Source organism: Lithobates pipiens, unplaced genomic scaffold (assembly GCF_037356315.1).
Source record: "Lithobates pipiens isolate NorthernLeopardFrog02 unplaced genomic scaffold, aLitPip1_a1.2 Scaffold_19, whole genome shotgun sequence".
Taxonomy (NCBI): Eukaryota; Metazoa; Chordata; class Amphibia; order Anura; family Ranidae; genus Lithobates; species Lithobates pipiens.
The window spans coordinates 163,059,759-163,078,965 of NW_027507764.1; the positions used below are offsets into that span (position 1 = coordinate 163,059,759).

Here is a 19,207-nt window from a genome sequence, read left to right on the forward strand (position 1 = left end):
TCCCCTAGCTGGGCCTTGATTTGTTTCATCCCTGCATTTACTGGTTTCTCCACAGAGGCAGCTATCATGGAGGATAGGAGAGCTGCTACAGCCTGTGCTATGCGCTCCGTGCTGTCGTCTCCAGTGTGCTGTGAAATGGAGCCGTGTGGAGAGATGGCCTGAGGAGAGGAGGCACGTGGAGATGAGGCACGTGGAGAAGAGGCACGTGGAGAAGAGGCACGTGGAGAAGAGGCACGTGGAGAAGAGGCACGTGGAGAAGAGGCACGTGGAGAAGAGGCACGTGGAGAAGAGGCACGTGGAGAAGAGGCACGTGGAGAAGAGGCACGTGGAGAAGAGGCACGTGGAGAAGAGGCACGTGGAGATGAGGCACGTGAGGAGGAGTGGGAGGCCCAGCAGCTGCTTACCTCCATTTCTGCCGTCTGTGGGTCAGCAGGAGGCTCCGTGTAGGCTGAGACCGGGGCCTCGATTTTCGGCTGGACCGGCAGCGCCGTCAGGGCCGTTTGCGAGCAGGAGCCGGTTTTCTCCACAAACCAGTCCATGTGTAGGCGGATGTCACCCGGAGGGGGCTGAGGATGTTTGGGGCGGCTCAGGCTGTTTTTTTTATGCCGATTTGGCGTCATGCTGCAGGAGCCGAGGAGAGGAGCAGCTACTCCATGGGGCACTGGAAAGTACCGTAAATCGCTTCTAAAATATGGCAGACTGGTTGCGATTCATCAACTTGGGTACATTTAGCCTGCCCATACATGGTTTTGAACAGTCTATGGCCAGCGTAAATCTAAACCTATCCTCAGCCACATTCTAAGAGTAATCTCTCTAGTCCTGTAATGAAAAATATTGCTACACTTACCTATTCTGCAGCCGCCTCCAGTCCAGTCCCAGGCTAAACTGTCAACGGCGGTTTCCGTGTGTAGGAGAGGCAGCCGACAATGGAAGCCCCATAGCAAGTCCATGGGTGACATAATTTCCCAGCCGTTGTCAGCTTTCTTCTGCACACAGGGCACTGCTGGAAACCGGACCGGAGCGGCTGCAGAATAGGTAAGTATAGTGATTTTCTCTATACAGGACTAGGTTTTGCCTTTACTTACACTTTAAGCAAAATATACTGGGATAAATGACACTCAGGCTGGGTTCACATACACTATACTACCAAAAGTATTGGGACACCTGCCTTTACACACACATTAACTTTAATGGCATCCCAGTCTTAGTTCTAGGGTTCAACATTGAGTTGGCCCACCCTTTGCAGCTATAACAGCTTCAACTCTTCTGGGAAGGCTGGCCACCACAACAAGACTTAAAGGGCTGAGTGCATTTTTGAAAAATCAACTTGTATTATTTTGTTTGTTTTTGCAGGGACTTTGAAAGTATAAAACACAGGAAAGGGGGCATGCATTGTAGATACGTAATGCATATTTTTTTTTTTTTTTTTTTTTATTATTACACCTCGACAAACACATTAGGATAATTGCATGTAAAATGCCCATCTGCCTGCGTGCAAAAGACTCAGTTAGACTTACCGGTGACGGTATTTCTAAGAGCCTTTCAGGACAACCCCGGAGAGAGTGTAGCTCCACCTTGTAATTAGGAAACACATGCCCACTTTAAAAACACCTCCTCTTCCTCCATGGCTTCAGTTATTGTGGCCTTCCGACGCTGGAAAACAAAGCACAGAAAACACAACACCATGGTAGAACTTAATACATTTACTAAGCATAACCTAGGGAGGGAAGTAACGGTTGTCCTGAAAGGCTCTTAGAAATACCGTCACCGGTAAGTCTAACTGAGTCTTTCTCAAATCGCCTTTCAGGACAACCCCGGAGAGGATAACCGAGAAACTTACCCTAGGGCGGGACTACTGCCTGCAGTACCTTCCTGCCGAAGGCCTGATCTGCTGCAGACAGTAGATCTAACCGGTAGTGCCGGAGAAATGTCGAATAACTGGACCAAGTGGCAGCCTTGCAGATTTGTTCAGGCGTTGCACCGGCCCTTTCAGCCCAGGAAACTGCCGTGGATCTAGTAGAGTGGGCAGCAATACCTGAGGGAGGTATTTCTCCTTTTGCTTTATAGGCTTCTGTTATAGCCAACTTAAGCCACCTACCCAGCGTACTTTTAGAAGCTTTCTCCCCCTTGCGTGATCCAGAAAATATCACGAAGAGGGCGTTTGATTTTCTAAAATCTTTAGTAACTTTCAGAAACTGTAATAGACACCTTCTCACATCCAATGTGTGAAAAACTTCCTCTCCTGCATTTGCTGGGGTTGCAGAGAATGTAGGTAACACTATTTCCTGTGATCGATGGAAAGTTGAGGATACTTTCGGTAGGAATGCTGGATCCGTCCTCAGTACCACCCTGTCCTGATAAATTCTAAGGAAGGGTTCTGTAATAGCTAGAGCTTGGAGCTCGCTGACTCTCCTGGCCGAGGTGATGGCCACCAAAAAGATTGTTTTTAAAACCACCTTCTGTAAAGAAGCTTCCTGTAAGGGTTCAAACGGTGCTCCCGAGAGACCCTGTAAAACTGTAGACAAATCCCAACTGGGAAAGTCTTTAAGGGCTACTGGTCTATTTCGAGCAAGAGCCCTAAAAAATCTAGAAATTAAAGTTTCTTTAGATAAAGTCTTTTCAAAGAAAACTGATAAGGCAGCCACCTGAGTCTTCAGGGTACTGGCTGCGAGACCCTTCTCCATTCCTTCATGGAGAAACTCCAAGACGGACACCGTGCTCTTGACCTTGAGTTCTCTAGAACTGCACCAGGAGTTGAACTTTTTCCAGACCTTCATGTAAATTGCCTGTGTAACTGCCTTCCTACTAGACAGCAGGGTCTTTACTACTTTATCTGAGAGACCTTTGGCTTTTAATAGGTCCTCCTCAGAAACCAGGCGGTTAGCTGTAGGAGTTCCACCTCTGGATGACTTACTGTCCCCTGGGATAACAGATCTTTTCTGAGTGGTAACCTCCATGGGGGCTTCGAGGCTAGGTTTCGAAGACCCGCGAACCAGGGCCTTTTTGGCCAAAAAGGAGTGACTAGTATTAAGTCTGTCCTTTCTTCCCTGAATTTCCTCAGTACTAGTGGAATTAGAGGAAAGGGTGGAAAGGCGTAGCACAGCTGGTAATGCCAGGGGTGAGCAAATGCGTCCAACCCTATTGCTGCATCTCCTCGGTGAAGAGAAAAGAATCTGTCCACCTTTGAGTTCTGCTGGCTGGCAAAAAGGTCTACCTGTGGAACCCCCCAGGCCTCGGAGATCATCAGGAACACTTCCTGATTCAGACTCCATTCTGCCTCCAGCAATTTGCGCCTGCTTAGGAGGTCCGCAAACAAATTCTGAGAGCCCTTCAGATGCACTGCCGATAGTGAGGCTGTGTTCTGCTCTGCCCAGGCTAACAACAGATTGGCCAGCTCCATCAAGCTCCTGCTTCTGGTTCCCCCTTGCTTCATAATGTAGGTAACCGCTGTCGTGTTGTCTGACAACACCTGGACGTGGTGGCCTCTCAAACTCTGCTGAAAGGCCACTAAACCCAGAAAGATCACCTTCAACTCCCTCCAGTTGGATGATCTTTGAGCTTCCTGTGTGGACCAGACCCCCTGAGATGTCTGACCATCCAGATGGGCTCCCCAGCCCCAGGCACTTGCGTCTGTAGTAAGGCGCTTGTCCACAGGAAAGGTCCACACCAGGCCCCCTGAGAGGTTTGCCTGGTCTCTCCACCACCAAAGAGCCCTTTTCGTCCTTGACGAAATTTTTAGCTGTTTTTCCAAAGGATCCTGATGGGACCAGCTTGACAGAACCTCCCTCTGAAGGGGTCTGGAATGGAACCTGGCCCACTGAACAGCCGGGATTGCTGCCGTAAGCAGGCCCAGAACTGCCATAGCCGTCCTGACTGAGACTGTCTGGTTGCTCTGTATCCGCTGTACAGCTAGCTGCAACTTTTCCTGTTTTTCCAACGGCAGGAAAACTTTCTGGAGAATCGAATTTAATGTATACCCCAGAAATTTCATTTCCTGTGAGGGGGTCAGGATTGACTTCTCTAGATTTAGAAGCCATCCCAGGCCCTCGAGGTGAGACTGGGCCCTCTGGAGATTGACTAGGACCTGCTCCCTGGAGTCTGCAAAAAACAAAAGGTCGTCCAGGTAAGGGACGACTGGAATCCCCTTCAATTTCAGGGGCTCCAAAGCCTCTGCCATAATCTTCGTAAAGACCCTGGGAGAGGACGAGAGTCCGAACGGCAGAGCCCTGAATTGGAGGTGCCATACCGAGCTCCCCACCTTCAATGCCAGGCGCAGGAACTGCTGCGATGCCTGATGAATTGGTATATGAAGGTAGGCATCCCTCAGATCCAGGGATGCCATGAAGCATTCTGGGGTCAACAGCTTTGTGATGGAGAAAATTGTATCCATCCTGAAATGTTTGTACCGAATTAACCTGTTCAGAAATTTCAGATTCAGGATTAGACGGTACTTCCCTGAGGGTTTTTTCACCAGAAAAATATGTGAGTAAAAACCCCCGCCCTGCTGGTTTGCTGGGACTTGAATCAGAACCTCTTGCTGTATCAGCTCCTGTAACAAAAGCTTCATTGCAGAGGCCTTCTCCTGATCCCTTGGCAATGTTGTCACGTAAAACCTGCTCGGGGGTAGTTCTGAAAACTCCAACCTGTACCCCTGATCGACAACGCTCTTCACGAACAGATTTGGAGACAGCCTGTCCCATTGTTCGCGAAAAGCTGACAGTCTCCCCCCCACTGGGGAGATATTGTCACTTGCTCTTAGGGGACTGCTCTGGGGGAGATCTAAAGAGGACTCCACCCTTGCCTTTGCCCTTCTGTGAACCCCATCTGCTCTTGCGCTCCTGGTCTTTTTTATGGGACTGCTGAAAAGCACGAAAATTCTTTTTGGCAATCTGCTTTTTCTTAACTGGAAAAGCCTTCTTTTTATCGGCTGTTCTATCCAGCACAGACTCTAAATCGGGACCAAAGAGCAAGTCACCCGAGAAGGGAAGACCACACAGCTTGACCTTAGAAGCAGTGTCCCCAGACCATGTTTTCAGCCAAACTGCTCTCCTGGCTGAATTTATAAGAGCCGAAGACCTAGCGGCCAGTTTAACCGATTCTGCTGATGCATCCGCCATGTATTTGACTGCATTCAGGATCAGTGGAAAGGACTCTAAGAGATCCTTGCGGGGAGTCCCCGCCTCAATATGGCTCTTCAGCTTCTCTACCCAACATTCCAGATTCCTGGCCACCACCGTAGCTGCCATTGCTGGTTTTAGACTGACTGACGCAGCATCCCAAGCTTTTTTAAGGATGGAGTCAGCTTTTTTGTCCATTGGGTCTTTAAGGATCCCCATATCCTCAAAGGCTAGATCCGTTCGTCTGGATACCTGCGAGAAAGCTGCATCGACTCTGGGTTTTTTGTTCCAAACCTCTGAGTCCTTATCTTCGAAGGGAAACCTTCTCTTGAGAGCTTTAGAGAAGAAAGGGGCTTTTTCTGGGTCCTTCCACTCCTTTCTCACTGAGTCTGAGAGGACCCTGTGGACTGGAAAAACTCTCCGTTTTGTTTCGTCCAACCCCTGGTACATTTTGTCATGAACTGACAGTTGTACTTTTTCTTCTTGAATTTCTAGAGTAGTGTAGATTGCTTTTAGAATATCATCTACTTCCTCTAGTGATAGCTTGAATTTGGAGCCCCTGCTATCTTCTTCCTCTTCCTCCTCCTCAGAATCCCTGAAGGAGATGAGAGTACTACCCCCTTCGTCTCCAGACTCTTCAGTTTCCACCTGTCTGGATGACGACGCCCTGGGGCTGGGCGGTAAGTTCTGAGGCTCGGTCTGTGCGGGAGGGTTTTGTATCAGGATGGACCTGACTGAACTCAAGGAGTTTGTCAGCTCTTTAAGAAGAAAACAAATCCTTATATTGTTGAGATGTTTCCTCTTCCACCAATTCTCTGATACAATTTCTGCACATTGCCTTCTGCCATGAATCTCTGAGGGGGGTCTTGCAAGAAGGACATTTTCTCTGACCTGGTCTAGCTTTTCCTAGTGATTTTTCCTGAAACGACATACAGGTTTAACTCACTAAAAGCTCTCAACAACCAGTTGCTTAACACCAAGCCAGTGCAGAGACCCACCACCAAACAGACCACTAGTGAGACCCCAGAACTAGGCTGCAAAAGGTCAGAGCGAAGTCCACCTCTGACCTGCAGCGACAGGCCCCCAAGAGGGGGGAACAGACAAAGACATAGCCCAACAGTAAAGCAGAGGGTGCCAGTGCACCTTACGTACCTGGGCTGGACCGGTGCTAGGGACGCCTGTCTCCGCCATAGCTGGCTTACACTCTTCCATCATTTGAGTGAGGCAGCTATCACAAACAGCTCTGTTGTTTTAAATTTTCCCGGCCGCCGCGTCATCAGGGCTGGCCGGAAGCGGAAGCACGCGGTCACCTGACCCGCCCCATGATCCCTGCGTTCCAGGCGCTTGAACCACGGCGCCACGCCCCCTCAGAGCGCCCACGCGTCACCGTGAACGACGCCATCGCCGCCCGGGACCCGGTGCCGAAAACGGAGCCATGCCGCTGACCTGCAGCGGCCTCCGCCAGCAACAGAGCCCTCCCTGCGCTAACCAGCGGACACCGGGCACCCGACGCCGGCACTCCGAGGGTCCTTACTCCCGTGAGATGGCGGGACCAGGAGCTCCAGGAGTCCTCTCCCCGTGGAGATGCTGCTGGGGGTCAAAAAGAAACAACCTGCAACGAAAGGTAAGCCTTACTCCCCTGCAGAGAGTGTAGCTCTCCCTGGTTCAGGCACATGCTTCCTCCAAGGAGGAAACACAATAACTGAAGCCATGGAGGAAGAGGAGGTGTTTTTAAAGTGGGCATGTGTTTCCTAATTACAAGGTGGAGTTACACTCTCTCTGGGGTTGTCCTGAAAGGCGATTTGAGAAAGATTGATATGGCATGGGGGTCTTTTACCCCAGTGCAGCATTGAAAGTCAGTTCTGAACCATCATGACATGAATGAGCTGCAGTCTATTGCAATCTTACAAAAACAACAAAGTGGGCAAATCATCTAGGCGGATTATACAATGGAAAGAGGGAAGCTCTTCGTGACACACTCCTTCATACAAAATTCATCACATAGCATTTGAAAAAGCACTAAAAAAACCACAAATTTGTAAACCCCCCGTGATGACTCATATACAACCCATATGAAGCAGAACGAATGTTATGCAATAGTATTGTAATGTTACAGTAATCTGAGGCCAAAAGTGTGAATGCCAATCACACATTTGCCTCTTCTGCAGAGAAGTAAAGCCCTCTTTATAATCATTATCGGTATACCTAAAATAAAACTGATTGGAAACTTTCCTTTATTTTTTGTTAGACTAAAAATTACTTCAAAGTAGCACTCATTGAAATTTCTTGAAGCCGAGTTCCGCCCCGTTAGTGATAGTGCTGTTCCCTTTCAACTGACCAACATGTTGATCTTTCCACTTCTTTTAAAGCTGTCCAGAAAAAGTATCAGCTACAGAGGTTGGGACAATTCATATAACACGGATATTGGTGCTTACCCACGTAACCAGTTCCCTACCGCCGTATTGTAAAATGACGGCGTCAGGAACTGTCCCTCCCTCCAGGTGGGCGTCATATGATGTCCTCTGCTTCCCGGCACTGTGGAGAGCATGCGCGCGCTTGCCGCATCGCTGGGGACACGGTGCGCGTGCCCGGAGGCCGCGATGCCCGGTAACAGAGCCGGGACGTGGATCTGTGCATGTAAACACACAGATCCACGTCCTGTCAGGGAAGAGGAGAACTGGTCAGATGTTCCTTGTACAGAGGAACACTGATCGGTCTCCTCCCCTCACAGTTAGATTCACTCCCTATGACACACATTTAACCCCTACAGCGCCCCCTAGTGTTAACCCCGTCCCTGCCAGTCACATTTATATAGTAATCTGTGCATTTTTTATAGCACCGATCGCGTTATAAATGTGAATGGTTCCAAAATAGTATCAAAAGTGTCCGATCTGTCCGCCGCAATGTCACAGTCACTATACGTAATATAATACTGACCTGAACTTTGACCTAAACACGAACTCTGGCACTGACCTAGGTATTTTTTTTCACACACACTTTTTTTTTCGAGAGAGAGAGAGAGAGAGAGAGAGAGAGAGAGAGAGAGAGAGAGAGAGAGAGAGAGGAGAGAGGAGAGAGGAGAGAGGAGAGAGGAGAGAGGAGAGAGGAGAGAGGAGAGAGGAGAGAGGAGAGAGGAGAGAGGAGAGAGGAGAGAGGAGAGAGAGAGAGAGAGAGAGAGAGAGACCAAATATCTCTCTCCTCCATGGGCTTTACAGTGACTGATCACTGTGATAGACAATCAAAGGCGATCACAGTGATCAGGTGACCTGGAATCAGGAGATCTGAGTCCCAATCATAAGAACAGGGCTCGGGTCCCCCGCTGAGATCCCGGTGTCGGTGCTGGGACGCTCCCAGTACAAAACGGAGATGCGCAAATATACCTGTACACATCACAATGCTTGTGAGGTGTGAAGTGTGTTTCAGAAAACTGAAGCCATGCTGCATTCTTCCACAGTGTATCAGATGGCACTGCAGATCACCACACTGCAATTATGTACACTCTCAATAAAGTAAAAAAAAAGATTAAACAAAAAATGCAAACAGTGTGATGGGGAGAAACAGTGCGGTGCACTACCCAGCAAAACAAGACACCAACTAAAATGGGCTGTTGTAGCTTGCGGTTAGTGTGAATGGGCTCTTATTGTTGGAATAAAGATTTACTAAGCATGAAAACAGGAGTAAAATACAGACAAATTATAATACTATAAATAAAAGAATTACCTGTCTTCATCATTGGCTTGATTATACTCATTACCAGAAAAGCTTTTGTCAGAAGTCATATTCTAAAAGACAAAATTAATGCAAGAATTTAAGAAAATAACATTTTAAAATAGTAAAAAATTACCACAATTTGTACTAAACAGCGAGTTTTATTGCTTTTGTTGTTATAATTATATTAGATTATATTATATATACACACACACAGTGTCTCACAAAAGTGAGTACACTCCTCACATTTTTGTAAATATTTTATTATATCTTTTCATGTGACAACAATGAAGAAATGACACTTCGCTACGATGTAAAGTAGTGAGTGTACAGCTTGTATAACAGTGTAAATTTACTGTCCCCTCAAAATAACTCAACACACAGTCATTAATGTCTAAACTGCTGGCAACAAAAGTGAGTACACCCCTAAGAGAAAATGTCCAAATTGGGAAATTTTTTGTATGGCCACCATTATTTTAAAGCACTGCCTTAACCCTCTTGGGCATGGAGTTCACCAGAGCTTCAGAGATTGCCACTGGAGTCCTCTTCCACTCCTCTGTGACAAAATCACAGAGCTGGTGGATGTTGGAAACCTTGCGCTCCTCCACCTTCCCTTTGAGTATGCCCCGCAGATGCTCAATAGGGTTTAGGTCTGGAGACATGCTTGGCCAGTCCATCACCTTTACCCTCAAGCTCCTTTAGCAAGGCAGTGGTCATCTTGGAGGCGTGTTGGGGGTCGTTATCATGTTGGAATACTGCCCTGCGGCCCAGTGTCCGAAGGGAGGGGATCACGCTCTGCTTCAGTATGTCACAGTACACGTTGGCATTCATGGTTCCCTCAATGAACTGTAGCTCCCCAGTGCCGGCAGCACTCGTGCAGCCCCAGACCATGACACTTCCATCACCATGCTTGACTGTAGGCAAGACACACTTGTCTTTGTACTTCTCACCTGATTGCCGCCACACACGCTTGACACCATCTGAACAAAATAAGTTTATCTTGGTCTCATCAAACCACAGGACATGGTTCCAGTAATCCATGTCCTTAGTCTGCTTGTCTTCAGCAAACTGTTTGCAGGCTTTCTTGTGCATCATCTTTAGAAGAGGCTTCCTTCTGGGACAACAGCGATGCCGACCAATATGATGCAGTGTGTGGCGTATTGTCTGACTTCTTTGGTCAACCATGGTGAGGCCTGTTCTGAGTGGAACCTGTCCTGTTAAACCTCTGTATGGTCTTGGCCACCGTGCTGCAGCTCAGTTTCAGGATCTTGGCAATCTTCTTATAGCCTAGGCCATCTTTATGTAGAGCAACAATAGTTCTTTGCAATGAGGTGCCATGTTGAACTTCCAGTGACCAGTATAAGAGAGCGAGAGCGATAACACCAAATTTAATACACCTGCTCCCCATTCACACCTGGGGCCTTGTAACATTAACAAGTCACATGACACTAGGGAGGGAAAATGCCTAATGGGCCCAATTTGGACATTTTCTCTTAGGGGTGTACTCGCTTTTGTTGCCAGCAGTTTAGACATTAATGGCTGTGTGTTGAATTATTTTGAGGGGACAGAAAATTTACACTGTTATACAAGCTGCACACTCACTACTTTACATTGTAGCAAAGTGTAATTTCTCCAGTGTTGTCACTTGAAATTAAATATTTACTAAAATGTGAGGGGCGTACTCACTTTTGTGAGACACTGTATGTGTAATATATATTATATATATAACACACACACACACACACACACACACACACACACACACACACACACATCAGAGCAGCACAATTCTGGATAAAATGAGAATCATTATTTTTTTTTTGCTTTAGAATAAAGATCACAATTCTCAGCGTAACATCATCTTTTACATTATATGAAAAAAATTGGGCTAACTCTTCTGTTCATTTTTTAGTTCAATGAAGTGTATTTTTTTCCCCAAATGCATTTGAAAGACTGCTGCGCAAATACAGTGTGACAAAATATCGCAACGACCAACATTTTATTCTTCAGGGTCTCTGCTAAATATTTATATTTATTTATTTAATGTTTGAGGGTTCCAAGTAATTTTCTAAAAAAAAAAAAAAAAAAAAATACAAATTTTAACTTTTTTTAGCAACAAGTGTCAGAAAAAGGCTTAGTCTTTAACCAATTCAGCTGCGGAAGAATTTACCCCCCTCCTGACCAGAGCACTTTTTGCGATTCGCCACTGCGTAGTTTTAACTGACAATTGCGGACGTGGCTCCCAATCAAAATTTACGTCTTTTTTTTCCCACAATTAGAGCTTTCTTTTGGTGGTATTTGATCACCTCTGCGGTTTTTATTTTTTTTACTATAAACAAAAAATAGCAACAATTTTGAAAAAAAAAAACACTTTTTGCTATAATAAATATCCCCAAAAAATATATATAAAAGCATTTTTTTCCTCAGTTTAGGCCGATACGTATTCTTCTACATATTTTTGGTAAACAAATAAAAAATAAAAAAAAACAACGCAATAAGCGCTTATTGATTGGTTTGCGCAAAAGTTAGCCCTTGTACACACGGTCAGAGATTCCGACAACCAAATCCGTCGGATTTTGTCCGAAACTGTTGTATACACACGGTCGGACAAAGTTGTCGGAAAATCCAACGTGATGGCGTTATTTCGTAACGACGGGACTATGTTCACGCTAGTAGCCAATAGCTTTGGTGTTGGAATTTGATCTGAGCATGCGTGGCACTTTGTCCGATCGGAATTCTCTACACATGATCGGAGTATGTCCGATCGGAGCATTTTGTCGGAAAATATTTCCGGCAAGTTGGAAAAGTTGGTCCGACGGATATTCCGACGGAAACAGTCCGATGCAGACCACACACAGTCGGAATATCCGACAAAACGCTCCGATCGAAGACATTCCGACGGAATCTCCGACCGTGTGTACAAGGGCTTAGAGTCTACAAAATAGGAGATAGTTTTATGGCATTTTTATTGATAATTTTTTTTTTCTACTAGTAATGGCAGTGATCAGCGATTTTTATCATGACCGTGACATTATGGCGGACACATTGGACAATTTTGACACATTTTTGGGACCACTGGCATGAATAAAGCGATCATTGCTAAAAAATTGCATTAATTACTGTAAAAATGTCACTGCAGTGAAGGTGTTAACCACTAGGCGGCGCTGTAGGGGTTAAGGGTGTCCTAGGGAGTGATTCTAACTGTGGAGGGGCTGTGTGTGAAACGTCAATGATCACTGCTCCCAATTGCAGGGAGCTGTGATCAGTGTCACTAGGCAGAACATGGAGATGTTTGTTTACATTAGCATCTCCCTATTATATGTATGTAGAGGGGCTCCTGCGCTCTATGGCAAAAAGAATAATTTTGGAAAAGAAGTAAGAAGTATGTTCTGATCGGAGCGGCAGACACTTTTTGAGTGAACTCTCAATTGAAAATAGAAAAAAAGGGGGAAGGGGGTGTGTTGCGCTTCGTGAGATACCAAGAAGAAAATATAAAACTCATAAAGTAAATAGAGACTAACAATTCTCCTCAGAGTGTGAATAAAAAATAAGTGCGATAGTGCTTAATACTTAAAACTTATAAAGTTGCATTCAAATAAACATCTGATATATAATGTGCTTGTGCATCATTCCAGTGTCTAAAAATAAGCGAAGATGTGTCTAAGGCTATAAAGTGCATATAATTAATTAATATTGCAATATAGAAAAAAGATGAAGCATCTGTGATTAAACTACAAACAAATATGTACCAATAAATCAATGTGATAAAATGATCTAAAAAAGATTCTATGGATACTTTAAAAAACGATGATCTAAAACGTGTAAAAAAACGGAGAGAAGTAATATTATATTCCTTGATACAAAAGAAAACGGAGTAGCAGCAAAATAGCAGCAAAAATGTGGATCTCGATAAAGTGTCCCATACACAGTCCAATCGTGCAACTTTAGAGTGTGATTTCACAATTAAACATAAAGTGCAATGTGCAAAAATAACTCTCCTCCAAACGGTGTCCCGTGTCAGTGCTGGTGTTCCTAAATAATTACCTCACAGCTGCAAGGTATACAGCAAGACAATAAATTTGCAGGGGGAATTCCGGGGGGTCAGATAGGCTGTGCCTGGGACTTCTTGACAGTGCCGCTCTTCCTTGCAGTTTTGGCCGACAAGCAATGCTCAAAATAACAAGTGAGAGATATCCTCCATGGTGTAGTAATTTAAAACAAGCGATTTATTTGTAAAGATAAAACTACTCACAAACTTGAGCAAATAGGCAGGCGCACACAGCTAAACAGATCGGTGGACGGTACGAACGTCACTTCACCTTTTTTCTATATTAATATTAATTAATTATATGCACTTTATAGCCTTAGACACATCTTCGCTTATTTTTAGACACTGGAATGATGCACAAGCACATTATATATCAGATGTTTATTTGAATGCAACTTTAGAGGGTTTTAAGTATTAAGCACTATCGCACTTATTTTTTATTCACACTCTGAGGAGAATTGTTAGTCTCTATTTACTTTATGAGTTTTATATTTTCTTCTTGGTATCTCAGGAAGCGCAACACAGCATCTCCCTATTCTTCCTCACTGTGAGACGATCGCGGGTACGCCCGTGGACATCGAGCCTGCAGGACCCACGATCGCGGTCATGGAGCTCCCAGCGCGCGCACTGCCTCTTAAAGAGCCACGTACAGGTACGTTAATCTGCCTGTAAGTGCCCTTCTGCCACAGTATATCTGCGTGAGGCGGTTGGGAAGCGGTTAAAGAGGAACTACAGTCTACTCATAATTTGTATTAAAAACATCTTTGCCATTCTGAAGCTTCCCTCCAATCACTTTACAGAATCACAGGATATATAAAATAATATGCAAAGTGGTTGGAGGGAAGCTTCAGAATAACAAAGATGTTTTTATTACAAATTATGTGAGCAGACTGCAGTTCCTCTTTAACAGATGGAAAGATGAAAAAATGACTGAAGTTCCGCTTTAAGTGGTTAAACTGACCTAATTTGAAGACTGAAGTTCATCCTTGTGATTTAAAAGAACCAAAATTATACAATGTTCCTTTTTATCTCTTAACGCCGAACAACATTGTTATAAACTTTGCCAGCTGCTTTTTTTTTTATTCTTTTTTTTTTTTTTACAGATCTGGGCAGAGAACTGTGTAAATGCTGAATTAAGATCATGGGGGGGGGTGAATTGAGATCGCAATTTTTTAACAAATAATTGTGCATCTCTAATATACATACATATATGCATAAACACACACGCACACCTTTTTTTATTTGTTTTTACATAAAAATAGTTAAATAAAAAGAGCCATAGTTTGGAGGCCCCTAGATCAAAGGGATGAACTTCGGTCAGTTTAACCACTTAAAGACTAAGCCTTTTCCTGACGCGTACAGGTTAAAATCCATGATATTTGCTAGAAAATTACTTAGCTTGGGGATAATTACTTATCCCCAAACATATATTTTTTTAGCAGAGACCATAGAGAATAAAATGGCAGTCGCTGCAATATTTTATGTCACACTGTATTTGCGCAGAGGTCTTTCAAAAGCAATATTTTTGGAAAAAATACACTTCAATACATAAAAAAAAAAAAACAAGAAAAAAAAAAACTAAACAGTAAAATTAGCCCAATTTGTTTGAATAATGTGAAAAATGATGTTACCTTGAGAATCGGGATCTTAATTCTAAGCAAAAAAATTGTGAATCTCATTTTATCCAGATTCGTGCAGCTCTATTTCCTATGGATCACAAGACTGGCTAAAGCACAATTAAAAAATTCTTTGTAGCGCCTATAAAATGTTTCAGCTGCCGCTTTAGCTGGTTCTCCTGGAGTTCAGCTTTAGAGTGTTTGTTAAGCCATAGAATACAAACACTGCCAGACCCTCTATTAGAGCCTGGCAGAGCACACTGCAGTAGTCTTTTAAAAAAATGAACGCTGTAAACACCGATTTACAATGATCTTCAGGCCGGTCACATGACTCGCGGCCGCTGTATACATTCGATGGATGGCTTCCACAGGAGGGGCCGTGATCTCGCTCTGACGTCACCCGGGGAGATCACGTGGCTGCTCAGCCTCTCCTGCAGTGGTCCTGGAAACCGGCCGAGAGTCACGTGACCGGCCTGAAGACAGCTCTAAAATGGTATTTACAGCGCTAGTTTTTATAGAAGAATAATGCAGTGTGCTCTGCCAGGATATCATAGGAGGGGCTGGCAATTTTAAATTTTACTAATAGCAGGGGAGGGGGAGGAGGCAGGAAGGAGGGGGGTGATTGTGGGAGAGAGGAGAGTAGAGAGGACAGCGTATGACGAAGGGACACACTTTGACCACGGTGATCAGGGAGGAGAAGCCCTGGTTTTCATGGTCTATTTAGAAATGCCATACAGGAAAGAGCAGATTTGGGGGGGGTTACAGTTTAGAGGGTGGCAGATTACACAGCACAAGCACTGTGCTGTGTAATCTGCTTTAAGGGACCAGGATTTTTTTTTTTTTGGGGGGTTAACAAACACTTTAAGGCACGAGTACACATGCAAAACAGCCAATCTGAAAATGAGCTTTAACTGCAGAAAACACAGGGCTTATCTTCAGCTGCAAGCCCATAGAACTTTTTATCTAGGCAGAAACATCCTCGTTCGGGATATGTGGTATCTCTGGTATCTCTGATCACCCAGTTCATGTAGCTCTGAAAGCAAAGTGACATGTGAACAGAGCAGAATACAGATAGAACTATCCTAATGCACATCTCATACCACTATGCTAATAATTAGATCACTGATGATCTGGCTAGAGTTGCGCATTAAAAATAAAAACAGAAAGAGCCTATTTCAGACTTGGAGTTACTTCTCATCTTATCCCTATATTTGCAATAATCAGAAATAAAATTACATTTAACGTCTGAATGAGAAGGAAACTATTTTTTTTAAATATCGTACTAAATTCTCAACATGCTTCAAGAGTTTTGGACCAAAAAAACAAAAAAAAAAAAAAAACGAGGAGGTAAGGATAAGTGAAAAAATAGGAAAAAAAATAAATAAAAGAATGAATCTATCATATATACTGACATACTATCTATACATGCTACATTAAACCCAAGAAAAAGAAGAACACTATTTATTTTATCTATATGGATAGATTTGGTGCCATCTAGTGGACACTATAGAAATTGTACATTTACAAATTAAAAAAAAGAGACATTTAAACAAATTTTAGAAAAATTCTAGTTAAATATTACTGATATCCATTTCCTGCATTATGATTATCCTGCACCAGCGGATGAACTTTTACCCTGTCTCTATGTCAATTCCACCCCAAACTAATTCACTTATTGCTGTGGACGAATTTCCTACAAAAGCAAATGACAGTGACCAGTCTGTGATAGAGCAGTATTTCTCAACCAGGGTGCCATGGCACCCTATGGTGCCCTCTGAAGTTCCCCTGGGGTGCCTCCAGCACAAGGCCCAGTTTTCCATTGATCAAAGATGGATGGGAGGACTCTGTGTTACAACAGGGAAAACAGAAGTGACAGGGGACTCTGATGTGATGGGGAGACTAACATGAAGGAGGGACTCTGTCCTTGTGATACGGGACCTCTGATGTAATTGGGAGATTTTATTGTGATAAGGGTACTCTAAGCCCTTGTACACACGGTCGGAGATTCCGACGGAATGTGTCCTATCGGACCGTTTTGTCGGATAATCCGACTGTGTGTGGTCTCCATCGGACTGTTTCCGTCTGAGTATCCGACGGACCAAGTTTTCCAACTTGTCCGTAAAATTTTCAGACAAAATGCTCCGATCGGACATACTCCGATCATGTGTAGCCTACTCCGACAAAGTGCCACGCATGCTCAGATCAAATTCCTAGACCAAAGCTATTGGCTACTAGCCTGAACGTAGTCCCGTGGTAACGAAATAACGTCATCACGTTATGTACAATCAGATTTTCCGACAACTTTGTCCAACCGTGTGTATGCAACAGTTTCGGACAAAATCCGTCGGACAAAATCCAACGGATTTGGTTGTCAGAATATCTGACCGTGTGTACAAGGGCTTACATGTAAGGGGACCTCTGTCATGAAGGGGGGGACTCTGATGTGAAGGAGGGGCTCTAATGTAATGGGGGACCTCCAACATGAAGGTAGGCTATCAACATGAAGTTAATTTAGGTAAAGTTGTTCTAAAGGTACAAAGTTTTTTAACTTCATGCATTCTCAGAATTAAGGTAAAAAAAACCTTCTGAAAGCAGCTCCTTCCCCCAGCACCCCCCCCCCCCTTATACTTACATGAGCCTGATCTTGATCCAACGATGTGCACAAGAGCAGAAGCTTTCCCTCTCCCCATTGGAGAGAGAGGCAGCAGTGGGAGCCACTTGCTTCTGCTGTTGTCAATCCCAGCCAGTGAGGAGGGAGTAGGGGGCAGGGTCCAGTCACGTTCTGTGTGAGCCGGCTCGAGAACGAGCATGCACGAGTCCCCCCATAGCAAGAGGCTTGCTATGGGGGCACTTGGCAGGGGGGAGCAGGAGTGCTGGGGGCGGGGGACCTGAAGAGAGGAGGATCGGGGCTGCTCTGTCCAAAACCATTACACGGAACAGGTAAGTATAACATGTTTATTTATTTATTTTTCATTTTTACTTTTAGAATCAAGGTGGTTGTGTGCATTCTCCCAGGCTCAGATTTCCCATTCATAAATGGCATTTACATTTTTACATTTTAGTCCTGAGGTGCCTTGAGATTCTGCATACTTTTAAAGGGTGCCGCAAATAAAATAAAACGATTGAGAAATGCTGAGCTAGAGTATGGTCAGGCTACAATCTCTTCCAGATCCAGCATAAGCTGTGGGCCCAGTAGAAGAGTAGGTTATGGTTACACATAATGTTCATGTTCTAATTTACTACCACGTCTCCTCCGTAAACAGTGAGATATTGATGGAAATAACAGCACCAACAAAGGGGGCGTTTTATAATACGCAAAATGTGTTGGCTTGTTGTTCTCTACATTGTATGATTTAAAAAAAAAAAAAGGGCTCCAAAAACGTTTGGTTTTGCACTTTTTCCTCACCTTCCTGGATTTTATTCAAGGTGCAATCATAAAGCTTATTTAGTTTTAAGAGACTAACCTAATTGTTCCGCGCAGCACAGACCCTGCTCCATTTTGTCATCAATAAAGGTCAAGAATGGCAGCTACTGTATGAATGAATGAATGAATGAAATACTTATATAGCGCACAATGCGAACTGAATCGCCTCTAGGCGCTGTGGCGAGCTTTGATCATCTGCTAAAAGAGGAAGGTCTTGAGTTTTTTCCTAAAAGCCAGGTGATTTTCTTCCAGGCGGATGTTTATTGGTAGAGCATTCCATAGCCGAGGCCCTTGGACAGCGAATCTCCGATCCCCCTTGGATTTATACCGGGCTTTGGGCACGAGGAGGAGGTTTTTGTTGGCTGATCGAAGACTGCGGTTTGGTGTGTAATGATTTATTTTCTCCATTAGGTATTGCGGAGCTTCTCTATGCATGCATTTGTGGGTGAGGCAAAGGGTCTTGAACGTGATCCGATTTTTTACGGTTAGCCAATGTAAGCTCCTCAGTGAAGGAGAAATGGATTCCCAGGGTTTTTTTCCTGTTATCAGCCTTGCCGCCGTGTTTTGGATCAGTTGTAATCGCGCAAGTTGATATTGTGGTAATCCTATGTAAAGCGAGTTTGCGTAGTCCAGTCGTGAATTAATGATTGTTCCAACTACCACTGCTTTGTCATTCTTTGGGATAAAAGGGATGAGTCTGCGAAGCATGCGCAGCAGATGGTGAGATCGACTGACTACTGCTCCTATTTGCGCATCCATTGACATTTGTGCGTCTAAAATAACCCCGAGACTCTTCGCTTTGGTCTTTGGGGAGATAGTCTGCCCAAAGACGGTTGGTGGAGACCAGGAGGTTTTGGTTGCGGGCTTATGATTTGTACCACACTTTTCTTCTGACATGTGTACCCACCAGTGGTTTAGGCCTCATTCACTTTGACGTACTACAGCGTACACCATGTGAAGGCTAGGTTTGCCTGCATGGAGATGCACAAGTGTTCTGCGCATCTCTCTGTGCAGGCAGCCCCATTCATGTTAATTGGGACACAGCTGCTGTTCCCAATCTGACATCCATGCAGGTGCACGGACCTGATCGCAAGCTGTGCACATTTGGGGCTTTGCCCCTGCACGGCTGACAAACAAAACCCTCCACAGGTGTATGCTGCAGTATTTTCATGTGAATGAGGCCTAACACTGAATTATTGTACAGCTGACCTTCCCATTAAGCAGGAGTGCTCGATCTTTTAAAAAGTGTGAGGGCCACTTAATGCGGAGTTCCACCCAAAAATGGAACATCTGC

The 19,207-nt window shown here is 44.6% G+C and overlaps 1 protein-coding gene across 2 annotated transcripts in view; it reads right to left on the reverse strand.

Moving 5' to 3' along the window:
* The window catches only part of AZI2 (5-azacytidine induced 2), a 107,869-nt gene that overhangs the window by 41,397 nt on the left and 47,265 nt on the right, over nt 1-19,207 (reverse strand). For both annotated transcript variants that reach the window (XM_077491455.1, XM_077491454.1), the window contains one exon: nt 8,838-8,899. In XM_077491455.1, the coding sequence (XP_077347581.1) occupies nt 8,838-8,899 (62 nt within the window). The remainder of the gene's footprint in view (nt 1-8,837; nt 8,900-19,207) is intronic.